We start from the raw sequence: 24,857 nt of genomic DNA on the forward strand, positions 1-24,857 counted from the left end.
CTAGATAAACTATGATATTAGTCTATCCATATCTATCTGCAAATGAATTTAAATTTGATATACAAAACTGATCATACCTGGATTGGATTCAACCAATTTATCAGAGAATCTTGGAATCAATGCATATGATTCAACTATGTCATCGAGTAATATCTTTACCACATGTTCTTTCGCCCTCCAAGCTTTTTGGTAACCTATATTAACTCCAAGATTTGTATGAGCCTTATGCACAATCTCTTTAGGAATGGAATGATCAGTAGACATGAATCTAAAATTATCTATCACACAATTGCCAATTACTGATGAAGAAGCTTACATATGAGAACTTTGGACAGTACTCAATGAACAATCATGGTCAAAAGTGTATTTTCGTAGCATCCACAAATTACTCTTCTTATAACGAGATGCCCTTACATACCACTTGCAGCCTTCTTGCAGATATCTAAATTCAAGAGAGACCTCAAATTTGATATTGTAGTCTTAAATTGAAAGTTGGTATTTACTGCTATTATGCAAAAATACTTTGAAAGCACTTGTTTACTTTCAAATAAACATTTTTCCTTCAAATCGGAATAATAAGAGATGTCTCTTATAGCTTCATCATTTGAAATAGAAAAAGAAGAACCTATATTCAGTGACATATTAACATTCTCCCGTATACTACTAGATGAAGAAGACATTCCCAAACAATTAAAACTTACATGAGCAACTAATGGATGTCTACTAGTTGACTCTTTAGCAAAAGCTAAATACCAAACAACATCATTGTCTTTCTTTATTGGCACCACAGTTTGAACATTGGTTTTACCAAAATCAAGTATAACAGATAATTCTACTGATTCATCCCATTGAAATTGTTCACATGTCAAAGCAACCAAAGAATTAAAGCTGACTCACATATCTACCAAAATTTCGAACACTGAGTAATCCTCATAAACATTGCAGCCATTCCATTGACCTCCATAAAAAACAACAATAGGAATAGTCATTTTAATCTGGAAAAAAAAGAAAGAAAATATAATTAAGTATTTAATGGTGAAAGGAAGAATTAGATAGATATCTATCACAGAATAAGAGAATAAAATGTACTAAACAATAAAAATAAACACAATGAAAAAAACAAATAAACGATTTGCAAAAAAGATTATAAATACTACACGATCATTTAACAACAATAAACGATCGTATGAAATAAATTAAACCATCATATAGAATAAACTAAATGATCATTTAAAGATGCTGATTGTTTAAACCATCGTATTGACTTAGATACACGATCGTTTAAAGACGTTGATCATATAAAATATTGAAAATTTTCATGTTCATAAAGATGAACGATCATGTTCATTTAGCAAAACAATCGTTTCTATATTGATAAATGATGGTGTTGATAGAGGTAAACGATCAAGTAATTCAATGAATGAAATACACAATTCTTACGGTGATTCTTAAAAGTTCTAAACACAAGAAAAAAAAACTTTAAATTCTTCCAGACAACAAAAAACAAAAACGACATTCATACTAAAATATAAATTCTTAGATTGACGTAAACAATTATCAAAATCTTCAACGATCTTCATAACAAAATACAACATGTCTTATAGTAATACCTACATATTCTAAACATTCTATCTTGACGCCGAAATATATAATTTTAAACGAAATTTTATAATCAACTAAATAGTTAAAAAAAACAATATTTAGAATACTTACCGAAACCAAAATCATAGAGACGATATTAACAGAGCAATATAGACGATCTTGATTGTCCAAGATGACAAGAAGACAAATGATGTTATAGAAGATGATGGATATGAGAGCAAATCTTGTCGAAAATTACGAAAAAGGCAAAGAATGATCAAGATGAAAGATATATAAAAGACGAGATGAATAACTCGAAAATGATGATCGTGAAAAAATCGGGAAGAAGAAGAACAAGATCATTATAAAAGAGTAGGGCAAATAAGAAATTCTAAAAAAATAATTTGCCTTAATGGGCTTGTTACACGAGCTGTAAATATTTTGGTGTTTTGTTATGTTTATGAAAGTTTCTCTTTGATTAATTAATTATTTATTCATTAGTTCATTTAAATAAAATTAGATTTAATTTAATTCCAAGTTAAATTAATAATTGGTCAAACTACCTTGCAATAGGGAATGGTTAGTGGGTGAGAGGATTCATTTTGAAACCCTACAAACCTAATATATATATCTTCCTCTCACAAAAGAAAGTACAGAGAAGTGTTCCCTCATTTTTTTGGCTTCCCTTCACCAAAAACTAATAATTTGCTTCCACAATTGGGATTCAATGACATTGAAGGCAGATGGTACCTGTTGTCTGCACATCTCTTGTAGTAGAATATAGATGGGATAATTTAGAGAAGGCGTGTGGCATTTATCTTATTTAATCTAACTAATTTGGCTTGTGATGAAGTGGAAAGAAAAAAGAAAACCGCTTTAGAAACCAGAAGCACCAAATGGAGGTATTAGAGTCGCATTGATTTTTTTGTGGTAATGACAATGACAGACTTTTATTGGATGTGGTAGAGATGAGAATTTATATAATTTTCTTATCTTCAAGGGGAAACATAGTCTAAAGGGCCATAAGGTAGAAATAAGTCAGCAAAGAAGCCCTTTTTCCTTCTGGGGTTCCACCCTATGTCTTTGCACAGTTGATCGCAATACCAAATATGCAAAATGGCAATACAAGCTCGCTTGACGAATGGCCCTGAGTAATGCTTCAAGGTCTTCTCCCATTTGGCTATGTCATTCTCCATCTCTTTGATGCTTGGTAGCTTGAATGTGCCATCCATAAACTCTGCCAACCATCGACATCGCATCTCCGAGGTGAACAGGTTTGAAGTGCTCTCTGTAAATCCAACCACAGCTAGCTGTGGGATTCTGGGATGAACGCATAATCTGATTAAATGTGACAAAAGCATACAAAAATTAGAGTTTACAAAGAAAATAGTAGGGCTCTAGCCCAACAATGGGAATTAGGAGGAGTTTGTTTTTCCATCAATGCATGAATTAAAGCATTGGATGGGATAACAACATAATTCACAGTAGTTGGAGATGAGCTAGCAATCTGTGGCGTATTTATTTTTCAACAAATCTGATTATGTGTTATACTTGAATCATTTCAATCATATAGTATCTTTGTGAACTTTTCTAATGTTGTGATGGAAACATATTATTATAAATTATGTACGACTATTTATTTAATCATACATGGGCAATACAAGTTATTTAAGCCAATCAAATTCCATTAGGAATGGACTAACCTGTACAAGGAAATCATCGAATTGTGAAACGTCATGTAATCTCTAAGGGTAGTGGAAGTAAAGATTTCTTTAAGCTTTTGATCGCCTCTGTATCCAGTAGCAAAAATGACCAAATCTGAGCAAATTGGTTCAGTTGCTCCTTCGATCATGATACCCTCTTCACAAAAACAGAAACTCTGCGATTTCTTCAAAATAATGCTTCCTTCATCCACTTTGTCATAGAATTTCTCAGGCAATGTAGCAATAAAACAAGCACTGATGCTCTGCAGAAAGCTATGGGTCGGCACCATTCCGTATTTTGCCAATCTATTCTTCCTTATCACGTAGGTTTCTACGATCTTCGAGAACAACCATCTCTAGGAAAACAAGATTGAAGTATAATAAGATACTCAAAAACTTCAGAACAGACAGAAACAAAGAAAGATGTGTTAGTTACAATAGGGGAAAGAAGGACGGCGAGGAGATAGAGAAAGAAGCCCTCGCCAGGTTTGTGAATCAGAAGCTCGGCGAAGCGATTCATGTAGAGAAAAGACAGAGGGATCCCCCATGGATGATGACTGGGAAGGTTCCAATGCTCAGTTTTGTAAAGCACAGTACAAGGTTTGTTAGGGCCTGAAGTTAGGGAAAGAAGAAGGTGATGAAAGAGAAAGGGGAAAATTAAAGGTATCAAGAGAGAGAATTGAGAGGAGAAAATGAAATTTACCATTGGCATTGGCGCATTCCATGGCGAGGTCAAGGGCCGACTTTTGGAAACCGACGACGGTGACTCGTTTGTCCTTGATGAGGTTGGAAGCAGTGTCGGAATCCATGGCGGAATAATCCAGAGAGTGAAGAACTTGACCAGCTTTGAAAGCTTCGGGACCCTCGTTTGGAGGGAATTTGGGGATATTTGGAATGTCACAAAATCTTCCGGTGCAAAGCACTACGAAGTCCACCACGATCGCCTGTTTTTGAGCTCTCAAGCTAAGTTGGATGTTTCATTAATGTCTTAAATATTCTATTAATACTCCTCTACTTTCAAAATTAGTTGATAGAAAAACGAAAGTTTGATTATAAACAATATCCACCTTTGTACCCCCTGCCCAAAAATATACACTTTCAAAAGTAAAGAAAAGTTCAAGCTTAACAAAATCTACTACCCCCATAACGTCAAAAATAAAAGCCATGCAACAATAAAATATTTTCAGACTTATCCTTACGTCCGGTTTCCTTTTCTTTTTTTCTTCTTCTTTCCAATTTCTCTTCTTCCCAATTTTCTTTCTGAGATTTATCTTTTTATTTAAATATCATTTTGACATAATCTAAACGATCGTTTACCATTGTTAACACGATCATTTAAATTTAGAGTTATTTTTCCATCATTTAAAAGCACTACATGATCATTTAGATTTGAAGCAATTTTTACATCGTTTAAGAACTACAATCATCTAGCATGGTCAATACGATCATTTAAAATTAAAGCCTGTTTCTAATTATTAAAAAGAACTACATGATCGTGTATCCATGACTTAAACAACTGTAGACCATTCGTTTAGACTAGAAGAAGATTACTCATGTACGATTGTCGTCGATTAATCGCGTGTGTGACTGAGGTATTTCTGGTATTTTTCATTATAGGCTTGTAAACTTTTTCATTTTTCGAATTTATTCTATAGAATGTAAATATTTTACCGGTTTGTTATATTTTTTTAAAAAAACTTTTTTTAAATTTTTTTTTAAAAATATTCAAAAGTACCATTGTTAATAGTTTTGAATTGATTGTTTTAAAAATACCTCGAACAATTAAATACTCTTGAACTTAGAAATGAAAAAAAAAAATGCATTTGACTATTAATCACCCTAAATTTTTTAAAATACTCATAATCTTTTAAAAGATCATAAATAATTTTAAACTTTTTTAAAACTTAAGAATAGTTACAAATATAGCAATTATATTCAAAACAATGAAGTATATAGCAACATTTAAAAAAAATTGCAAATATAGCAAAATTTGTCAAAATCTATCAATGATATGAATATATCACTGATAAATCATGTAGCAAATGTTGGTCTATTACTGATAAACCATAAGAGTCTATCAATGATAGAAGTCTATCATCGATAGACTTTGTTATATTTGCAATTTTTTTAAAATATTGTTACATACTTAATAATTATTCTAAAAATTGCTACCCATTATAATTACCCAAAAACTTATATACCCTTATTATGGCACAAGTCATTAATATTGACTCACTTTTCTATTTTTCTTCTTTTTATTCCCCTCCTTCTTCATTACAACTAAATAAAAAAATACACGGCAAACTTTCATAAATATAACAAACTACTAAAATATTAACGGTTCATGTAACAAAACCCATAAAGTTAGTCATTTTTTAAATATTTCATGTTTGTCCTTCCATCTTAATTTTCTCCTCCCTGCAATTTTTTTATCATCTTCTTCCTTTACTCTTATTTTTTTAGCTGTGATTTCTTCTATCTCTCTTCTTTTTATCTTCTTTTGTTAAGTCGTTTAGATTTGGATATCCAAATTTGATTTCTTTCTATCGTCTTTCTTATTTTTCTCTTTTTTTCGCTGCGTGCATGTCTTTCTTCTTTTTCCCTTTTTTTCATTCATTGCGTGTATCGTCTTTCTTCTTTTTCTTTTTTACATTGTTTAGATTAGGATAACCAAATCTAAAAGATGATGTATAAAGTATCTTGAAAAAAATCGTTTATTCATTTAAATTAGGGTAACCAAAGCTAAAAGATTGTGTATAAATAATATTGAAAAGAAAAACGATAGTGTACCAAATATTGAAAAAAAATCGTTTATCTTTAGGGTAGCAAAATCTAAACGATCGTATACCAAATTTTGAAAAAACAATCGTTTAGATTTGGGGTAGCCAAATCTAAATGATCGTTTAACCCAATTAATTAAACGATCATGTAACCAAATTAAACAATAAAATTGAGAAAGTAAATCTAAACAATCGCGTACCAAACAATAGTCAAATCTAAATGATCGTGTACCAAATATATTATGCACGTTACCAAATATATTACGCGCATTGTTGACGGGGCATTTTTGTTATTTTCCATAGCGGGCCTTTGGATTTTTTTCGTTTTTAGAATTGTTCTATACATTGTAAATATTTTACCACTTTGTTATATTTTTTAAAACCCCTAAATATATTGTGACTCTGATGGCAAATTGTGATTCTGGTGGGAATAAAAAGATAATAAAATACGAATGAATTTTAGGACTTAAATGTTTTAACAAACTTTTATATTAATAGTGTGGATTGATAACCAAATACATTCTTTTATTTATTTGACTAATTATTCTCCATGGTATGTTTTTAGAATAATTTTTTATGTTGAAATTAAATTTTGTAGAATTTTGTGTAATTTTATGTTTTAACTTAAAATTTTGGTTTTTATTTTGGGTGCTGTTAAATTTGGTGTAAAAATTGAAGTAATGATAATAGTTTTTTTTTTTAATTTTTTAAGTTTAAAGATATTAATGAAACTTTACCATATATTAAAGGTATCTCGACACTTTAACCTCGTACTGTTGGCTGTCGTTCGACTATACGAGGAGTTGATAAAGAGACCTGTTCCGGTAGCAAACAACTGCAATGATCAACGTTGGAAGTGTTTTGAGGTGGGCATGGTACAAGTTTAATGTATTTGAGCTTTAGGTACATGACACTTATTTCGGCGTGTTTATTTCAACCTACAGAATTGCCTTGGTGCGTTAGACGGAACGTACATAAAGGTGAACGTCCCCGCAGCAAATCGGCCTGCATTTAGAACCCGTAAGGGAGAAATTGCCACAAACATACTGGACGTCTGCGACATGAAAGGGGATTTCATTTATGTCCTCGCCGGTTGGGAAGGATTCGCGGCAGACTCGTGGATTCTACGTGATTCCCTTGCATGAGAAAATGGACTACAAGTGCCAAAGGGTATTGTTTATTTATAATTAAACAACGCCCATTTCTATTTACATATTCAAAGCGCATAAACAAATGGTTCTAATAATAGGATATTATTATATGTGCGATGCGGGTTATCTAAACGCGGAGGGATTTCTCGACCCGTACAAAGGCCAGCGGTACCACTTGCAAGAGTGGCGTGGTGTTAAAAATGCACCAAAAAATGCAAATGAGTACTTCAACATGAAGCACTCTTCGGCAAGGAATGTCATTGAACACGCCTTCACTGTTCTAAGGGTCGTTGGGCCATTCTTCGTAGGAAGTCGTACCATCCCCTGCAAGTCCAGTGTCGCACCATACTAGCATGTTGCTTGCTTCACAATTTGATAAACAGAGAAACAACATATTGTGACGACATTGACGACGTGAACGAGGGGGACTCCGCGTACGCGATGACCACCTCTACAAAAGACATTCACTACATTGAGACGACAAACGAGTGGTCTCAGTGGTGCGACAAACTAGCTGAATCGATGTTCACAGATTGACAGTTACGTAACGCTTAGATAAGAAAATTTTACATTAGAAGTCATCGGTTGTATGCGCATTTTATTGACCTGTAAAATGTACTATTGCATATGAAATGTACGTGTGCCATTTGTTTGTGACTGTTAAATGTGAAATTTTGATATTACTAACATACTCCATATATTTCTTGTAATTTGTCGTTCTTAGTATGTCAACCTTAACCTGTGCCCCGAGGCATGTCTGGACGAAGGAGGATGGCACTTTTGTGGAGTGCTTAATGGAGTTGGTGTCAGTGGGGGGATGAGAATTCGATAATGGTATGTTCTGGCCAGGTTACTTGGCCTAGTTGGTACGCATGATAACGGAGAAACTACTTGGATATCGTGTCTGCGCAACAGCTGCAATTGACTGTAGAATAAAAATACTAAAGCGGATATTCCAGGTCATCGTCGAAATGCGGGGGCCAGGGTGCAGTGGCTTTGGGTAGAACGATGAAAAGAAATACAAAACTGTGAAGAAAGAATTATTTGATAATTGGGTTAGGGTAAGGAAAATAATATAAACGTCACACGACATTCGCAATGTACATTTACTTCACAATTTTTCTATCATTACTCCTGAACAAACCGTTTTCGTATTACAACGAACTTACATATGTGTTCGGTCCCAATAGGACGACGAGTCGGTTTGCTGAGATATTCACCAACATGGGGTCTAATGAGCCTGGCAGGTATGAGGGATTTGACATGGCATATGAAAACGAGGAGTTCCCACCCGTGTACAGCTAGGGGATTGACATGTCGTAGGACGATGTACGCGCATCACGACCTTCTCGCGCTTCAGAGAGTAGGATCGAATTGAGTGGATCCAAGAGGAAGAGGGAAAGTCAGCGAGAGGTGGATGTTGAAGGCATACATCTGGCGCTCGACCAAACAAACGAGCAACTCAGGATGATTGCGGAGTGGCCTGCACGCGCCCTTGCCAATGACAACCATGTGCGCACAGAATTCGTTCGCATATTGCGTGAGATGCCAGAACTAACGAGTTTGGATTGGGTGTTATTACAAAGGCATCTTCTGTCTCGTATGGACAACCTTCGGGATTTCGTACTCATGCCTGAAGATGAGAGGGGGAGATTTTGTAGAGTGCTCCTACGAGACATAACGAGATAGTTTATGTTTGTACTGATCTGGGTTGCTTCTTATTTGCTTACTTCTTTTTTCTGTATGATATTGACTGATTATGCTTTTGCTATTGTAGACAACTATTGTTTTCCGTTCATAATGTTTATTTAAAATTAAGAAAAATAGTAACAATTTCACCTGGGCGTTATACCAGGTAATTATATATGTTCAAAATAGGGGGACATCGCTATTGCCAATTACAAATAGGAAATAATTAATTTGTCTTTCTAAAAAATGAATTTTAATAAATTTTCACAATATGTTCAGAAATTAATTCCAAATTGGACAACTGTCTTTACTAATTTAATAACATTACACATACAATAAATTATTTGCAATAAGACGGATTCGACACTTTCGTAAAAAAATATGCAATAAGAATTTTTTTATCATATTTACAATCTCATATAAAATATATTATACTACATAGAAAAAAAATTATTAACCCAACCCATATAATACTTTCTCCAAATAAATTTTATCATAAATTTCACATAAACCTACCCACCTAACCCTTCCCCTAAACACATCTTATCATAAAATCCTCATAACCCTTCCCACATAACCCTAGTGTTAACGTACGGATAGAAACTATTTATTTACGGTTCTCTTTCTATTTTCTTTCTTTCGACTAGTCGTATCTACATTCTAACACTTTTCATTTTTATTTTCTTATTCAATTCTCTCTTACTTGTTGGGATGAAATTTTTCGTGATCATGTTTGCAGTTCGTTTACTTGTTTTGATTTGTTATAGAAGGTTTCCAAGATCAAATATATAATCTTTATCGTTTTTTATTTATTTTTCTTTTCTTTTTAACTTATTGTTTTGCTGAGTTTTTTAATTGTAGCTATTTGTTGTTGTGAAAATAGTGTAAAAATTTGACATATGAGAAGAAAAAAAATGAGAGTACATTTATGCAAGAAAATGGACTTATCAGAGTTCTTTTCAAACCGTGTGTTTTTCAAATAACTTTAAATTAGAATTTGGTTATATTAATTGTAAGAAAAAAAGATTTAACGGTTTTGATGAAACCATTAAAAGTTTTAAGATTATTAAGAAAAATATATTAACTATTTTTGTCTATATACTAACAAAACCTATTTTTTCCGAATTTTATTTTAAGGTTAAAAATATGATTGAAACTTTTAAAAGTTTTGTAAAAGTAGTGATGAAAGGTTTTTTAACAATTTTTTTTTTTTTTTATATTTTGGATGAATTATTAAAACCTTTAAAATTTTAAAGATATTTTTTTAAACAACGAAGTTTGAAAGATATTTTCTATGCTTTTAATTTTAATTTGGTGTAAATATATCTTTAGTCACTAAGTTTTAGGTGAAGTTCCATTTGAAGAAGGGACTTCATAATGTTATCCAAACTTAAATGTTTTTCATCTCTATGTTACACAAAAACAATTTTTATAAAAGATATCAAATAATTTTACTTTTACATGGCAGAGTGGTAAGAAACTTATAAGATGGGTGCATTCTAAGTTTTTTTTCTAAAATAAAATGCTTACTTTCCTCCTTTCTCTAAATTTTGGTCTAATTTAACTTTTTTACTTTTAAGAAATATCAAAATTAGCTTTTGTATTATAAAGTAAAAAACTGCTGAATGAGAAATCAAGCACTCGAACACTAAGAGAGCACATATTGAGTAACATTGATCTAATCTCATTGACTTGCTATAAATATTTTGAAAGTACAGAGACAAAAATAAACATTTTTTAAAAAATACTTTGAACTGAAATATAGAGTTTTAAGTAATATTTAGGGACATTTTCAAATATAAACAAATGAACCAAAATATTTATAAAATATAATCAAAATTTTAGATTTTTCCAATGATAAATACCGATACACTCATACTTTTTTGTCAGTGTATGTTAGGAACATCAATCAGAAATTGATAGAAGTCTATTAGTGTCTAATAAAATCTAAATTTTTTCTATATTTTGTAAATATTTTAAAATTTTATTTTATACTATTTTACAATTAAAATCTTTATTTTTAGAAACACTCCATTAGAAATGAGAAAAACACTCTTCAAAACTTCAACGTAAATATTTAATGTGAAAAACGGACATTATCGTTTAGATTTGAAAAACATTGTGCATGTAGTATCAACACCAACCACATGAGTGCGTGTAGTTCTTCTTCTAAATGATCGTGAACCAAGATCGTTTAGATATTTGGTATACGATCGGGTACCAAGAGCTAAACAATCGTGTACAAAATCTAAACGATTTTTGTTCAAGATTGTAGTATCAAGATGTTTTATATTTGGTACACGATCTTGTACCAATATCATTTAGATTTTGTATACGATCATTTAGATTTTGTATACGATCGTGTACCAATATATTTTATATTTGGTACACGATCTTGAATCAAAATCGTCTAGTTTTGGTACACAATTGTTTAAATTTGAAAAAGCAAATATATGAGAGATGCTGAGGATCTATTACCAAGTGGAAATTTGAAGTGAAAAAAGAAAGACAAAAGAAAGAATAATAATATATAATTGTACAACATTGATCATGATTTCAAGAAAATATAAAAGAAAAATTGCAGAAGAAGAAGAGAAGAAAGAAGATTAAAGAAGAAGGAAGAAATCGGCATCACGCAAAATTCAAAAGCGGTAAGGGAAAACCTGATATATTTAGAAAAGAAAACCGCTAGCTTCATTAGCTTTTTGATTTTGTTACATGAACCATAAATATTTTGGTGTTTTGTTGTATTTATGAAAATTAACCGTACCTAAATCTTAAGCATAATCCATATTACTAGTTCATTTTTTACTATTTGAAACCCTTTTTAGTATCCAAGCATTTTAATATAGATTTTGAAAATGTATTTGCCTATTGCATCTTCGTAAATGCATGAAATTTATTATTATTATTATATAGCAATTTGGGTTTTTTTAAAAAATATAATAAACCGGTAAAATATTTACACTATTAAAATAATTCTAAAAACTGAAAAAACTCGTTGGCCTACAATGGGAATGGCAAAAAATGACCCAGTCAACACACGATTAATGAGCCACACACACACACGAGTAATCTTCTTCTAAACGATCGTGTACTACAGTCTAAACAAATAATCTACTATCGTTTAATTCATGATACACGATCGTGTAGTTCTTTTATAAAGATGGGAAAAAAGACTTCAAATTTAAGCGATCCTGTTGACCATGCTAAACGATTGTGTTGACCATAGAAAACGATCATGTTGATCATGAAAAACAATCGTGTCGATTATGGTAAGCGATCGTGTAGTCCAATGTAAATTATCGTTAAAAGTTTCAAAACTAACAATCCTGTAAACCATGACAAACGATCGTGTTGATCATGCTAAACGATCGTGTTAACTATGGTAAGCAATCATTTAAATAATTGCAACATGATCATTTAGATCATTTTAAACGATGGAAAAAAGGCTTCAAATTTAAACGACCGTGTTGACTATGGTAAACGATCGGGTTGACAAAGGTAAACGATCGTGTTGACAACGGTAAACGATCGTGTTGACAATGGTAAATGATCGTTTAGATCATGTCAAAATGATATTTAGACGATATTGATATTCTCGAATATGAGAAAGATGAAGTAACTTCAAAGAATCTTAATGAAAATGATGAAGATGAAATAGAAGATCTAAATAGAAGAAAGAAATTTTAGAAAGAGATGAAGAAATATGGAAGAGAATATTAATAAATCGCAAAGAAGAAAAATAAAGAAAAGTGACAAATTGTTTGTAATATTCAAGGGTAAATTTGTAATTTATAAAAATATTGTACCGACTTCATAGACTTTTGTTTTTTGTTACACGGGTCGTACATATTTTTGTGTTTTGTTACATTTATAAAATTAACCCAACAATTTTGGTAAAAAAAATGGTTGAACTATTATTTTAGCCTTTATACTTTAAAACTTATTCAGTTTTATCCATATACTTTCAATTATCTAATGTTATTTTTTTTGTATTTTTAATAAATCTTAAATAATATTTTTTACGAAAAAGATGGAATACATATGAAAATATGTCTTCAAAGTCGATAGTAAAAATGTTAATAGACAATTAAAAGAATCTATAAAAAGATGAACGATAAATTAATAAGGAATACTAAATTTAAGATTTTGTAAAACCAGGATGATATAAATTGAATGATATTTAAAAGTATAAGATTTATAATTGAGTAAACTTTGAAGATTTATAAACTAAAATGGTATTTAACATAAACGTTGACATTGATAGACTGAATTTAAATTTTATTGGAGGTTCATAAACTGAAATTGGATAAACTACATTGATTTTTTTTTTATTTTTTTTTTCTCTTTTCTAGAAAAACAGCAACGAAAAAGGAATACTACAATGGTGAAGACAGTTTGATAAAGATGTATTTATTTGGAAATTTCGATTCACTAAATTAGATAAACATGTCTGGCCTTCACTGTTGATACCATACAATTCGAACAAAAAAATTGAGTTAGTTATATGTCGTGTGAGATTAAAACCAAATCTGTTTGTGGTTTCAAACTAAGCTGAATCCAACTGCTTAACGTGTTTTCAGGAGCGATTTTAAGTGGTTCAAAATCATTTTTTCTCTTCTCATCCAACCACGGTGTTTAGCCTCAACCATATTTGATTTATAAAAAAAAACATTTCAGATTGTTAGGTGATTCTTCACCATTTATTCCTGAAATGGTTATTTAATTTAGATTATATCTAAAATATCATTTGTTAGCTATTTGTCAATTTTTTTTTTTTTAATTTAAATGTTGGAACAGCCTATCATTATATTGTTAAGAAAACAAACCATTACAATGCACTGAACTTTATTTCAATATCTATATATATATATATATAAACATATATGCAACCATTATATAAGAATTTAACAATAAATACATTTAGTAATTGGGTTAACTCTAATTAGCTTTTGGAACCATTAACCAAACATAATGATTATAAATAAATTCTAAAATGAGTTTTGTCCAAACATAAATTATATTATTGTTTACAAAATCAACTTAACCTAAATCTCTTTTTCTAAAAATCTCTAACCAAACTATCACACCTAAACACACCCTAATTTATTTTAAAGACAACATTTTAAGTATATAGTTTTTTATTTTAGTTTAAAATGTAGAATTAAATTAAAAATGATAGAAAGGTTTTTTTTTTCAAAAATAATAAAAACAAACTATTTAGACTTCATAGTAAAAATCCAATAAAAAAAAATTCATTGCACTTGCTTTTTATATGAAATGTAAATATTTTCTCGATTTTTCTATTTTTGATAATTTGAAGAGGAAGAAGTTTCAATCAGAAAGAGGGTTAAAGAGAAAATTTCTTTTTTAGCTTAGAGAGCATGGGGAGAGAAATAAAGAGAAAAAGAACCCAAAAATTTTGATAGTCGCCCGCTAATGTAATTCTAATAAATCTTTTTTTTTTTTTATGTTAATCTTTTCTTTTTCTTTGTTCTTAGATTGTTTATATTAATAGATCTATATTGAGAAACCATAATCAAGATTATATTAAAGGATATAATTATATTCATTCTTTTCAAAGTACGCAGGTTGACCAAGCCATACTCATACATAAACAAAAGATGAATATAAGTATAAGATTTTGCTCTTGAAATATTTCTTAGCATAGAGAGACAATTGCACAAAAGAACTTAGATAAAAAAGGATTAGAGATAGAAAAAAGATCTCAAAAGAATAGCATTAGAAAATTGACCACCATCCTTTCCGGATTCAAAAGAAGCGTTTATTTCATAAAGAATAGAGAAATATGAGCATGATGGCTCTAATCTACATTGCTCTGAGGGATAAAAGACATTTGAACTTCTCTAATTCATTATTAGGGATTGTTCAATCAAGTCTAGACAACGATCTAGTTTATTTCACTTGCAAACTTGGGTTTACAGTTGCTCTTCAAGATAAGAATATTTATAACGTTTTATGCTTTGATATTCGAGCCAAAGGACTACGTTTGAAAAATGGGTCATATCTCTTTTCCATTATGTATGTCCTATATTACAAAATGATGTACACCAATGTTTCTCCAAAAGCTTTGGGTGTATCTCCCAAAAATTATACTATGCTTATGGAAGTCAATATTGAGAGATCATCAATGATTGTTTTGAAACTTCTGGATTGGAGTGAGCTAACTCGAAATCTAGTCTGGTTAATTGAGCATGCAACTGCCTCTAAAACTAGGCAAAGTAGTACTGCCATATTATAGAGTTTGATGATGGACATGTATAAACTCAATTTCAAGAAGAATCACATCATCCTCAAATTAGAGAGGACGATCTAGCGTCTCAGAGTTCGTTCATTTATCAAGGAACGATTGGTCGCAAGCTCTAATTCAATGAGAATGTTAGTAGATTTTGGGCAATCAATTCTTGATGTTTAGTGTGAGAAGTCTTAAGGATCTTTATCTCCTACTCAAATTGATATAGAAAGAAAATCTAGAAGTATCTACAACCAGATAAACACATTCTCTCTGGAAGATGAGTCATTATACAATCAATATTATGACAAATACATCGATCAATCAATATATCAATCAAGAAGATTGGGCCAACAAACCCAAATTTTTCTTTCAAAAAACCAATTCATAGCTAGGGTCAGTCAGAAGGCTAAAGAAGCAAGTCTTCGTGTTATAAAATAGCCTCTCACTTGGAAAACTACGACTGTAAAAGAAATTCTTTCAGAGTATCCTCCAGAAGAAGAATCTTCTCTTCCACACCAAAAAATGGCCAGCATAGCAATCATTTCTTCACCTTATAAAACCATTGACGAAGAAAAAATCAAGACTGTTGGCATTCGGGAAATAAAAAAAATCCAACAACAGCTTAATTATTTTAACAAGATTTTAACTTCTCTGTCAAGATCTGTTGAAGAAATGAAACCTGATAAATAGGGAAAAATTATAGGACCTCCAAAGCGGCTAGGAATACATAGAGTTTGATCCTATTTTCCCTATTGTGTAACCAAATGCCCTCGACATCAAATTAAAAGGATTGGATATTGATGAGATCATAGAAGAACTAACCCAAAAGCTCTTAGAAGCTACTACCTCAAAAGACCATGTAAGAAGCTCTTCCAGAAAAGAAGTTACCAACTTTGGGATAGGAATGAATTCCCAAAACTTATTCCTATTATATTATAAAATACTGATATGAAGAATCACTATAATAAGTCGTCACCACCAGACCTTGGATGGGATGATTTGTGCCCCGATTTTAGGTCCTTTGATGGAAGCAACATCGAGACATGGAATATTGACAGTTGTTTTGAATTGCAGATGATGATCATTTTTCAAGAAATATTTGATGCTGCAACAAGCTATCTTCGAAGAATGAGTTAAAGAGAAATTGTTGATGCCCTAACTACAAGATTCACCGAAAATATTAGGAGTTGGTGGCACAATCATCTAATTGATACAAATAGGGAAGTCATCAAGGAAGTTGTTATAGAAAAACAAAACCAGGCCTAAATGGCAACGTTCTTACAATCTAGCCAAATTCAGTAAACACTCTGATTTATGCGGCTATTAAACACTTTGTAAGAGGAACAACCCTATATAGTGATCAATCAATGGAGGCTCTTTTGGGAATGAAATGCCCCAAAATGAGCGATTTCAAATAGTATAAAGATACCTTTATGTCACGTCTTTATAAACTTACAACATGTAGAGATGTAACCTAGAAGCATAAATAATATGTTGAAGGATTACCAAGGTATGTTCGAGAAAGATTCTATTCCACCATGGTTACTAATAGTGGAGGAACAAAAATCAATTGGGAAGGTATCTCTTATGGAGATATTAATTCTACATTTGAAAAGGGTTGCCTTAAAATCTACTAGGATCTGAAGCATGCTACTGAAATAGCAAAAGACTCTGATTATAAAAAATAAATGGGATATTTCTACAAGCAATAAATGATTGATAATACTCCTCCATCTCGAAAGAAAAACTGCTAAAAAAAGCTTTTTAGTAAAAGCAAACAAAGAAAATTAAAATGGTATGTTTCTTGGAAGAGGAAGTACCATGACAAAAACAAGCGGAAGTCTGCTAAGAAAATAGCACTTGTTTTAAGGCAATAAAAAGGGTCATTATGTCAATAGATGCTCTGTCTTAAAAGGAATAACAGTTTGGAGATTGATGAAAATGAAAAGCAATCTCTACTAAGAGTCATTAAAGCTGAAGAGATTTCCTCAGAAAAAGAAAAGTTATCTTCTGAACAAGATGAATGTATGCTAAATGCAATTTTAGAGGATTCTTCTAAAGACCCTTCATCATTTGAAAATGAGTTAGATAGTGAAGAAGCAATTCCTTATAGTGCTTGCATTAATGTTCTAACTAGTATTCAAAATGTTCTTTTGAACATCATCGAAGAAGCAAAAGTTGATGATGTCAGAAAGAAAATACTTTTGAGACTTTGAGAGGAATTAGAAACTCCCGATCAAAAGTTCAAAGATTCGATAAATCTCAGCTTTCAAGCTATCATGAATCAAGTATCAAAGGAGCATGTTGCTTCAATGAAAATCACAGACCTCCAGCATGAGATTAAAATCCTCAAAAAAGAAATTGATGAAAATAGGCAACAAATATCTTATCTTAAAAATGCAGTTACTGCAATTTAAGAACAAACAATTTCAAAAGAAAATGTTGAAACCTCAAACAGTGGAATCAACATTATCAACAAAGTTTTTAATAAAAAATGGTTAACCAAAATCACATTAAAAATTAAAGACTACAGGTTCAAAGTCGTAGCCCTCATTGACTTTGGCGCTAATCAAAATGTTATCTAAGAAGAGATAATACCTTCCAAATACTTTGAAAGTACAAAAGAAAATCTTAAAGGATCAAATAATGGCTTACTAAATATTAAGTATAAGCTATCCAAACACATACCTTTCTCATTTTAAAAGGTCTCAATGAGGATGTTATTTGAGATACTCCTTTACCTAAATATATCCATTTACAGTTTCTAAGAAAGGCTTAATATCTCAGAAATTTGGTAAAGAGGTTATCTTTGAATTACGCAAACCAGTAATTCACAAACATCTTTCTTCAATTAAAGATGAGATTGTTAAAAATCTTAATCGGATTTCAAATAAGAAAAGCAAATTGAATTTCTTGACAACAACATTAAGAGTAAAAAATTTAATGAAGAAATTAATAAGCCTTCTATTCAAGTAAAAATCCAATCCATCCTAAAAAGGATTGAATTTGAGATTTGTTCATTTGTCCAATGCTTGAAAAAGACACATAGTGGACCTTCTTTATGTAGAAAACTTTTGAAGCCAAAATTCCTGCAAAGCCTAGGCCCATTCAAATGAGCAAAGAATTAGTTAATACTTGTTTAAAGGAGATATCTTATCTCCAAAATGAAGGATTAATAAGCCCATAAAAAAGTCAACGGTCATGTGCAACTTTTATGTTAACTATCAGGTAGAAAAGGAACGGGGAGTTCCTTGCTTCTTTATTAACTATAAACCTCTGAATAAGGTACTTAAACAGATTAGGTATCCCATCCCTAATCGTCAAGACTTGCTTAAGGGCATAGCTAAAGCAAAAATCTTTTCCAAGTTTGGTTTGAAGTCTAGATTTTAACAAATTCAGATTAATTCAAAAGAGAGATGTAAAACTGCCATCAATTTTCTTTTCGGACAATACGAATGAAATGTCATGTCATTCAGTCTAAAAATGTTCCTTCATAGTTTTAAAAGATCCTCAATGACATTTTCAATAAGGACCGAGACTTCACAATCATTTACATCGATGACGTTCTGATATTCTAAAAAACGATTGATCAACATTTCAAACATCTGAGTATGTTTATCAATATCATTAAAACAAATGACCTGTGGTGTCCCTACCAAAAGTCAAATTGTTTCAAACAAAAATTTGATTTTTTGGATTTAATATAGACCAAGGTATCATCAAGCATATCCAAAGGTCATTAGAATTTGTCAATAAGTTTTTAGATAAAATTCAAGACAAAACCCAGCTACAGAGATTTCATGGGTGTGTCTATTAAATTGGAGACTTTATAAAAAACCTTCGTACAATCTGTTTGTCATTTTATTGTAGACTAAAGAAAAATCTAAAGCCTTGGACGGTTGAGTATACACAAGCAGTTCAATCAATCAAATCTTAGGTTAAAGGTATCTCATACTTATCGCTAGTGGATGAAAAAGCCAAAATGATCATTGAAATCGATGCATTTGAAAAATGTTATGATGACATTCTCAAACAGGAAATTAACGAAAAAAAAAATCTCTAGTATGTTATCACTTTGGTGCTTGAAATAGTCCTAAAAAAAACTATTCCACCGTAAAAAAAGAAGTCTTAGCAATAGTCAGCTATCCAGAAATTTCAAGGAGATCTTATGAATAAGGATTTTCTTGCTAGAACTGATTCGAAAGAAAAAAAATAATCTTTGGAAAGGATGTAAAAAATCTTATTTCAAGAAAATCTTTACAAGTTGGTAGACCAGCCTATCTTGTTTTTATTTCACAATTGAGCCTATAAAAGGGAGTGAAAGTAGTCTTGTTGATTAACTCTTAAGGGAGCATATTTCAAAACCCCCTCAAAGTATCATCAAACTTCTCCCCAATGCCTGAAAGCTTTGCCCGACAACAAGCACAAGGGAGGTCTCCACCTCCTCTTCCTCACAAGAAACTTGAAACGACTATTTATTAAGTAGCTGGCTCTATAAGGGAAAGCTCATTAAAGGGCAAACGCCCTATCTCCCAAAGATTTGCACTCGCTCCAATGTGTGCAGATAATTACACTATGAATCTTGGTTTCCAAACTATATCCAGAGACGTCAAGGTTCTTCCTCTAAGAGCCTAATAATCGAATAAAACCTTGATCGTTTTACAATGTTGTTGCGTCCATCAGGTGTTGCAAACTCAATTAAGCCATCCTCAAAGCCTTCTCCTTAATCCTATGCCTGAACGGTCAAACCAATAATTTTTATGCCAAGACCATCGGTCAATGGATACCAAACAAAAATAGTTCTAGAGGACATAGTTATTAAACTAGAGTTGAACGAACCATTCGTGCAAGAAACTTGTTCCCAAGTTTACCCTCACGGGTTCAATTGCTTCCCAAAAGATGTAAAAAAGATGAGATAATAATTTTACGAGTTCATTTTAGTAGACATTATTTTTGCTGAAATGATCAAATTAGAATTGTCTACTCAAAACTAAATTTTTTGGGATTAACACCATTCCATTGACCACAGGGGATGTTTGTTCCCAGCAAATTTTCAAAAGGATTCAATCCCCCAGACATACAATTACCGTGATTATACCCAGGCATGGTATAATGTGCTCTGGCATGAATCCCACAACCATTCGTGGTTTATTATGTTTTTGTAAGAAATCTTACAAAATTAATTTTCCAAATTGGTTTAAAAAACGGTGGAGCTACTCTGAACTAACTCCAAAGATTTTCCCAATAGAAGTCCAAAAGGCTTATCATCAAGTTTCAAACAATATTTATTCGTTGGCTCTATCACCAACATATAGATTCTCCTTATATTTTCAAGTACCTTAGATCTTCTGTTGGAGTAATCAACTATCATCCATATCAAAATTCAAAATTCTGAACAAAATCTTGCTAGTAAAATGATGGGATATGTATGATTATTCCCATCTTAATGAAGAACAAATAGTGAAATGGTTTAAAACCAAAGCTCATCTTTCACAAGAAGAAGAAGATCAATTCCTTCTCACGGAAAACTCAAAGATGACATCCTTAGATGGAGCAAAATCTGAATTCGATCTCCAGACTGTCATGTAAACAGTCATCCACAATATTTCAGATGACAACAAAGAAAACGATAATGAAGATGATGAAAATGCTTCAGAATCTTCCATCAATCATATCGACTTTGAATATGACCCATATATTAATTTTGATATTATAGACCCCTATTTGATTTCCCAACCAAGATGAAAAATAGATTATAAAAAAAAGTACGTAAATTTTAATCAAGAGTCATTGTAAATAGATGTCCAATATATCCAGTCTACATAATGTAATCGTTGATTAAGATAATCTCCGAATAAGGAGGAGGTGATGGAGATGGCAAGCGATTGAAGTGGAGTGACCACCCACAAGTCAGTGATGTTCGGGAGATTGATTCCGAATAGGAAAACCTACCAAGTCCAATTAATTCAATAAATTCAAAAGGATTAGGATGCTTGGACAGTTTATGGCAGAGAAGTCGAGAGTAAGTCCTTGGATGTACCCAATCCCAAAGATTTTACAAAATTAATATTGATGATGTGCAGAGGTCTAATCCCAGCCATTCAAACGAAGCTAGGTGACATCATCATCATTGCGAAGAGATAATATTGAGAAAGACTTGACGACAAATGCATACATATCTTTTCAGCTTTAGTTTGTTTTACTTTTGTATTTTGTTTGTTTATTCTTTTGTTTTCTTAGATTACGAAGAGACAAGGATAAGTGAGAGTTTTGTCCTACCCAAATCCTATTATAATATTATCTTTTTAAAAAGAAAGATTTCAAAGACATAAGATGCCTTTCAGGATCTTGTCCCGTTGGCCACTCTTGGTTTCTTTCTATTTTGTAAATTATTGTTGACACATATAAAAACCTTCATGAATGAATGAAGATCTTTGTGAGAGATTCATTCATCTATAAAAGGGCACATCCCTCACCTGTTCAATCAATTTTTGTTTTGTTTTGTTTTTTTTAATAAAAAACAAATACATAATTAAAAATAGTTACCAAAATATATGTGCGTTTCTAGTTGTACTTAAAATTACAAATATCTCAATTTGAGGTAAAAAACAACCAATTTAGAAAGAAAAACCAGTAAAATGAATTTTAAAAAGGAAAAAGAAAACTCCAACAAATAACTTATAAATACACATTCTCAATACTTCAATTCAATTCGGCATGATGTTTGATTCAATATTTCAAAATTTCATTTTATTTTTTATATGTTTCAACCATCAATCAAACTCTTTCTTCTCTTAGAATTGCAATCTCATATTCTGAAGTTAAATATAATTTGAAAATATAATATGTTAAAACGTTAAAGTATAAGTAAAACTTTTAACATTCAAATTTTCTGTGCAATTGATTTTGAAATTATGACAGTGGTGTTTTAAAAAATATAACGAAACAACAAAATATTTAAACTATATATAACAATTCCAAAAATGAAAAAACTCACATGTTCATAATAAAAAAATACAAAAAACGTCCTATCAACCACGCGCGCGTACACGATTGTTTAAATTTAAGGTTATTATTTGGTACACAGTTCTTTAAATTTGGACAAACGATTTTTTTCAAGATTCTCTATTTAATTTAATTACAATGATTACAGAATCGTTTAGATTTGGGTAGACAAATTTAAACATTTTTTTAAAGATTATTTGGTATTCGTTTAGATGTGGCTAAACAAAATTTTCAAGATTTTTTTGTTACACGATCGTTTAGATCGATTTTTTTAAGATTATTTTGTACACAATTGTTTGGATTTCACTGTTTTTTTTGTACATAATTGTTTATATTTGACTAGATCTTTTATATTTAGTACACAATCTTGATTTTAAAAAACAAATAATAGTTTGAAAGAAAAAAAAAGGAAAGATGTTAAAAATAAGAACAAAACTGAAATATTTTAAAAAAGAAGGACAAACTTGGTAAAGTTTTTTATTTTTTATTTTAATATATTTGTGAAAATATTTCATTATAAAACATATTTAATAAAACATTGAAGTGTAGAGATATTGTTCATGTAAATTTATTTTGAATCAATGATGTGAAGAAAATATATTATATATAAAATTAAAATTCAAACATCTATTGGGTATTTTTAAAAGGTTAGAGGTAATTAAAAATAAGGTTAGGTGTCAACAACCCAATAACATAATCAAAAGATTTAACACATTATTGCTTTCTTATAGTTAACGAAATGTATTCTTTCTAGGAAAAGAATCTAAAGATTAATTGAAGGGAAAGAATCCAGAGATATTTTTTTTAAGAAAAAACAAACGAACAAACAAATTTTAAAGGAAACAATATGCACATGTTCACAGAGAGAGAGAGAGAGAGAGAAAGGTCATGATAAACTCACCGGGAGAGGAATACTAGTCCGAGCATCAACGATATTTAGCCTCCATTTACGCCGTTCATCGAAGGCTTCGCCGGAGCCTCCCCATTGAGTCCAGCCTTTCATCTCCTCATCGGAGCAGCCTTCATAGTCGATACTAACAACTCTGGAGTTGAATCTGATGTGATTCAACAATCCAAAATGTTGGACGTAAGATCTGAGGTAATCCAGAACTTGATTATACCTCGGGAATTCTTCCGTCACCGATTTCGGCCAAGGAAAATCGGAGAACTGGAACATCTCTTTCGGCGTCTGCAGTGCCGTCGTCTCCAGCGTCTCCGTCCAAACGCCGCCAATGTCGCATCTGGCCTCTAAGACCATCGGAATCAATCCTTTGGATAAAGTGAATTTGCATGCCGCTAATCCGCTTACTCCGGCTCCGATTATAGCCACTTTCTTCTGTTCCATCATCTCCGATTTCTTACGTGTCTTTCTTCCGATTTTGCCTGTTCTGTGCGTTTGTTTTATATTGTGAAGCTTAGCTCTGCTTCCTCTGTTTTTCTAATGATGCCTTTTATGAAGGTAAATTCATTCTAAATTTGGTTATTTTATTTATTTTCTGACACAAAATCCATGTGCTCAAAGTAAAAAGTATTAAAATACTCACACAGTTACCAACGTACCAATAGCCAACCATTTTTTTAAAGATTGGGTACTACCTAAATATTTCAACATCCACCCACAGATTATAAATATTTTATATTTGATACGCAATTTTTTAAATTCTTTTTTAATCGGATCCTATATCAAATCTAAATATAGTTACTAACTAATATTTAATCGATTTTTTAATAATTTTATTATATTTGGTACGCGATCTTAAACCAAATAACATTTTCAAAAAAATAATATAGGATCAATTGAAAACAAATATCATGATTTAAAAAAAAAATATAAAAGAAAAATTGCAAAAGGAGAGTAGAAATAATATAGAAATGAAATGAAAATTTACAAAAAAAAAAAAAAGTATAAAGAAAAAAGAAAAAAATGGAAGGACAAATATGAAATATTTAATAAACGTGACAGACTTCATGTGTTTTTTAATTTTAATTTTGTTATCAGAATCGTAAATATTTGAGTGTTTTGTTCTATTCATTAACATTTTCAATTTTGGTTTAAAATCATGTTATAATAAGATAGAGTCTTTTTACAAATAAAACAGAGTGACAAAATATTTACACTGTATAGAATAATTTCGAAAACGGAAAAAGCTCACAGGTCCACCGTGTAAAATACAAAAAATGCACCGTCAACAACATCCACGTAATATATTTGAAACACGATCGTTTAGATTTGATCATTTAATTTGGCAATTATTTTTTTTAAATTTTATCGTTTAATTTGGTTACACGATCATTTTATTTGGTTACTTTTAAAATTCGTTACATGATCGTTTAAATTTGGGTAGGCATATCATTTTTTTTGTATACCATTGTTTAGATTTGGCTAAACGATTTTCTAAATTTTTTTTGTACGTGGTCGTTTACTTTTTTTTATACGATCGTATAGACAAATCTAGACGATCATTTATTTTTTTCAAGATTCTTTAGTACACGATCATTTAGATTTAGATAAACAATTTCTTTTAATTATTTTGGTACACGATGATTTATCTACACAATGATTTGTTTTTTTACAGGATTGTTTACTTTTTTTAGACCATCGTTTATATTTGGCTACCCCAATCTAAATGATTTTTTTTTAAGATTCTTTAAAGACGATCTTTTAGATTCTACTATTTTTTGTAAACGA

At 31.0% G+C, this 24,857-nt stretch overlaps 1 protein-coding gene across 1 annotated transcript; it reads right to left on the reverse strand.

Annotated features, from left to right (window-relative positions):
• Nucleotides 1-2,429: 2,429 nt before the first annotated feature.
• On the reverse strand, nucleotides 2,430-23,650 carry LOC103490505 (probable flavin-containing monooxygenase 1). Its single transcript, XM_008450042.3, has 5 exons — nucleotides 23,070-23,650; nucleotides 3,988-4,228; nucleotides 3,721-3,896; nucleotides 3,285-3,640; nucleotides 2,430-2,919 (listed from the first exon to the last, which is right to left on the reverse strand). Exons 1-5 carry the CDS (start codon nucleotides 23,514-23,516, stop codon nucleotides 2,577-2,579), a joined length of 1,563 nt encoding a protein of 520 aa, XP_008448264.2. The 5' UTR covers nucleotides 23,517-23,650; the 3' UTR covers nucleotides 2,430-2,576.
• Nucleotides 23,651-24,857: the final 1,207 nt, after the last annotated feature.

This window comes from Cucumis melo, chromosome 11 (assembly GCF_025177605.1).
Source record: "Cucumis melo cultivar AY chromosome 11, USDA_Cmelo_AY_1.0, whole genome shotgun sequence".
Classification (NCBI taxonomy): Eukaryota; Viridiplantae; Streptophyta; class Magnoliopsida; order Cucurbitales; family Cucurbitaceae; genus Cucumis; species Cucumis melo.

Excerpts from the sequence above, each read along its gene's own strand:
- LOC103490505 (XM_008450042.3), bottom strand. The coding sequence starts at position 23,516 with ATGATGGAACAGAAGAAAGTGGCTATAATCGGAGCCGGAGTAAGCGGA. Across the intron at positions 4,229-23,069 it reads GGACTAGTATTCCTCTCCCG|GCGATCGTGGTGGACTTCGT; the intron begins GTGAGTTTATCA and ends GCTCAAAAACAG. Across the intron at positions 2,920-3,284 it reads TCGATGATTTCCTTGTACAG|ATTATGCGTTCATCCCAGAA; the intron begins GTTAGTCCATTC and ends ACATTTAATCAG.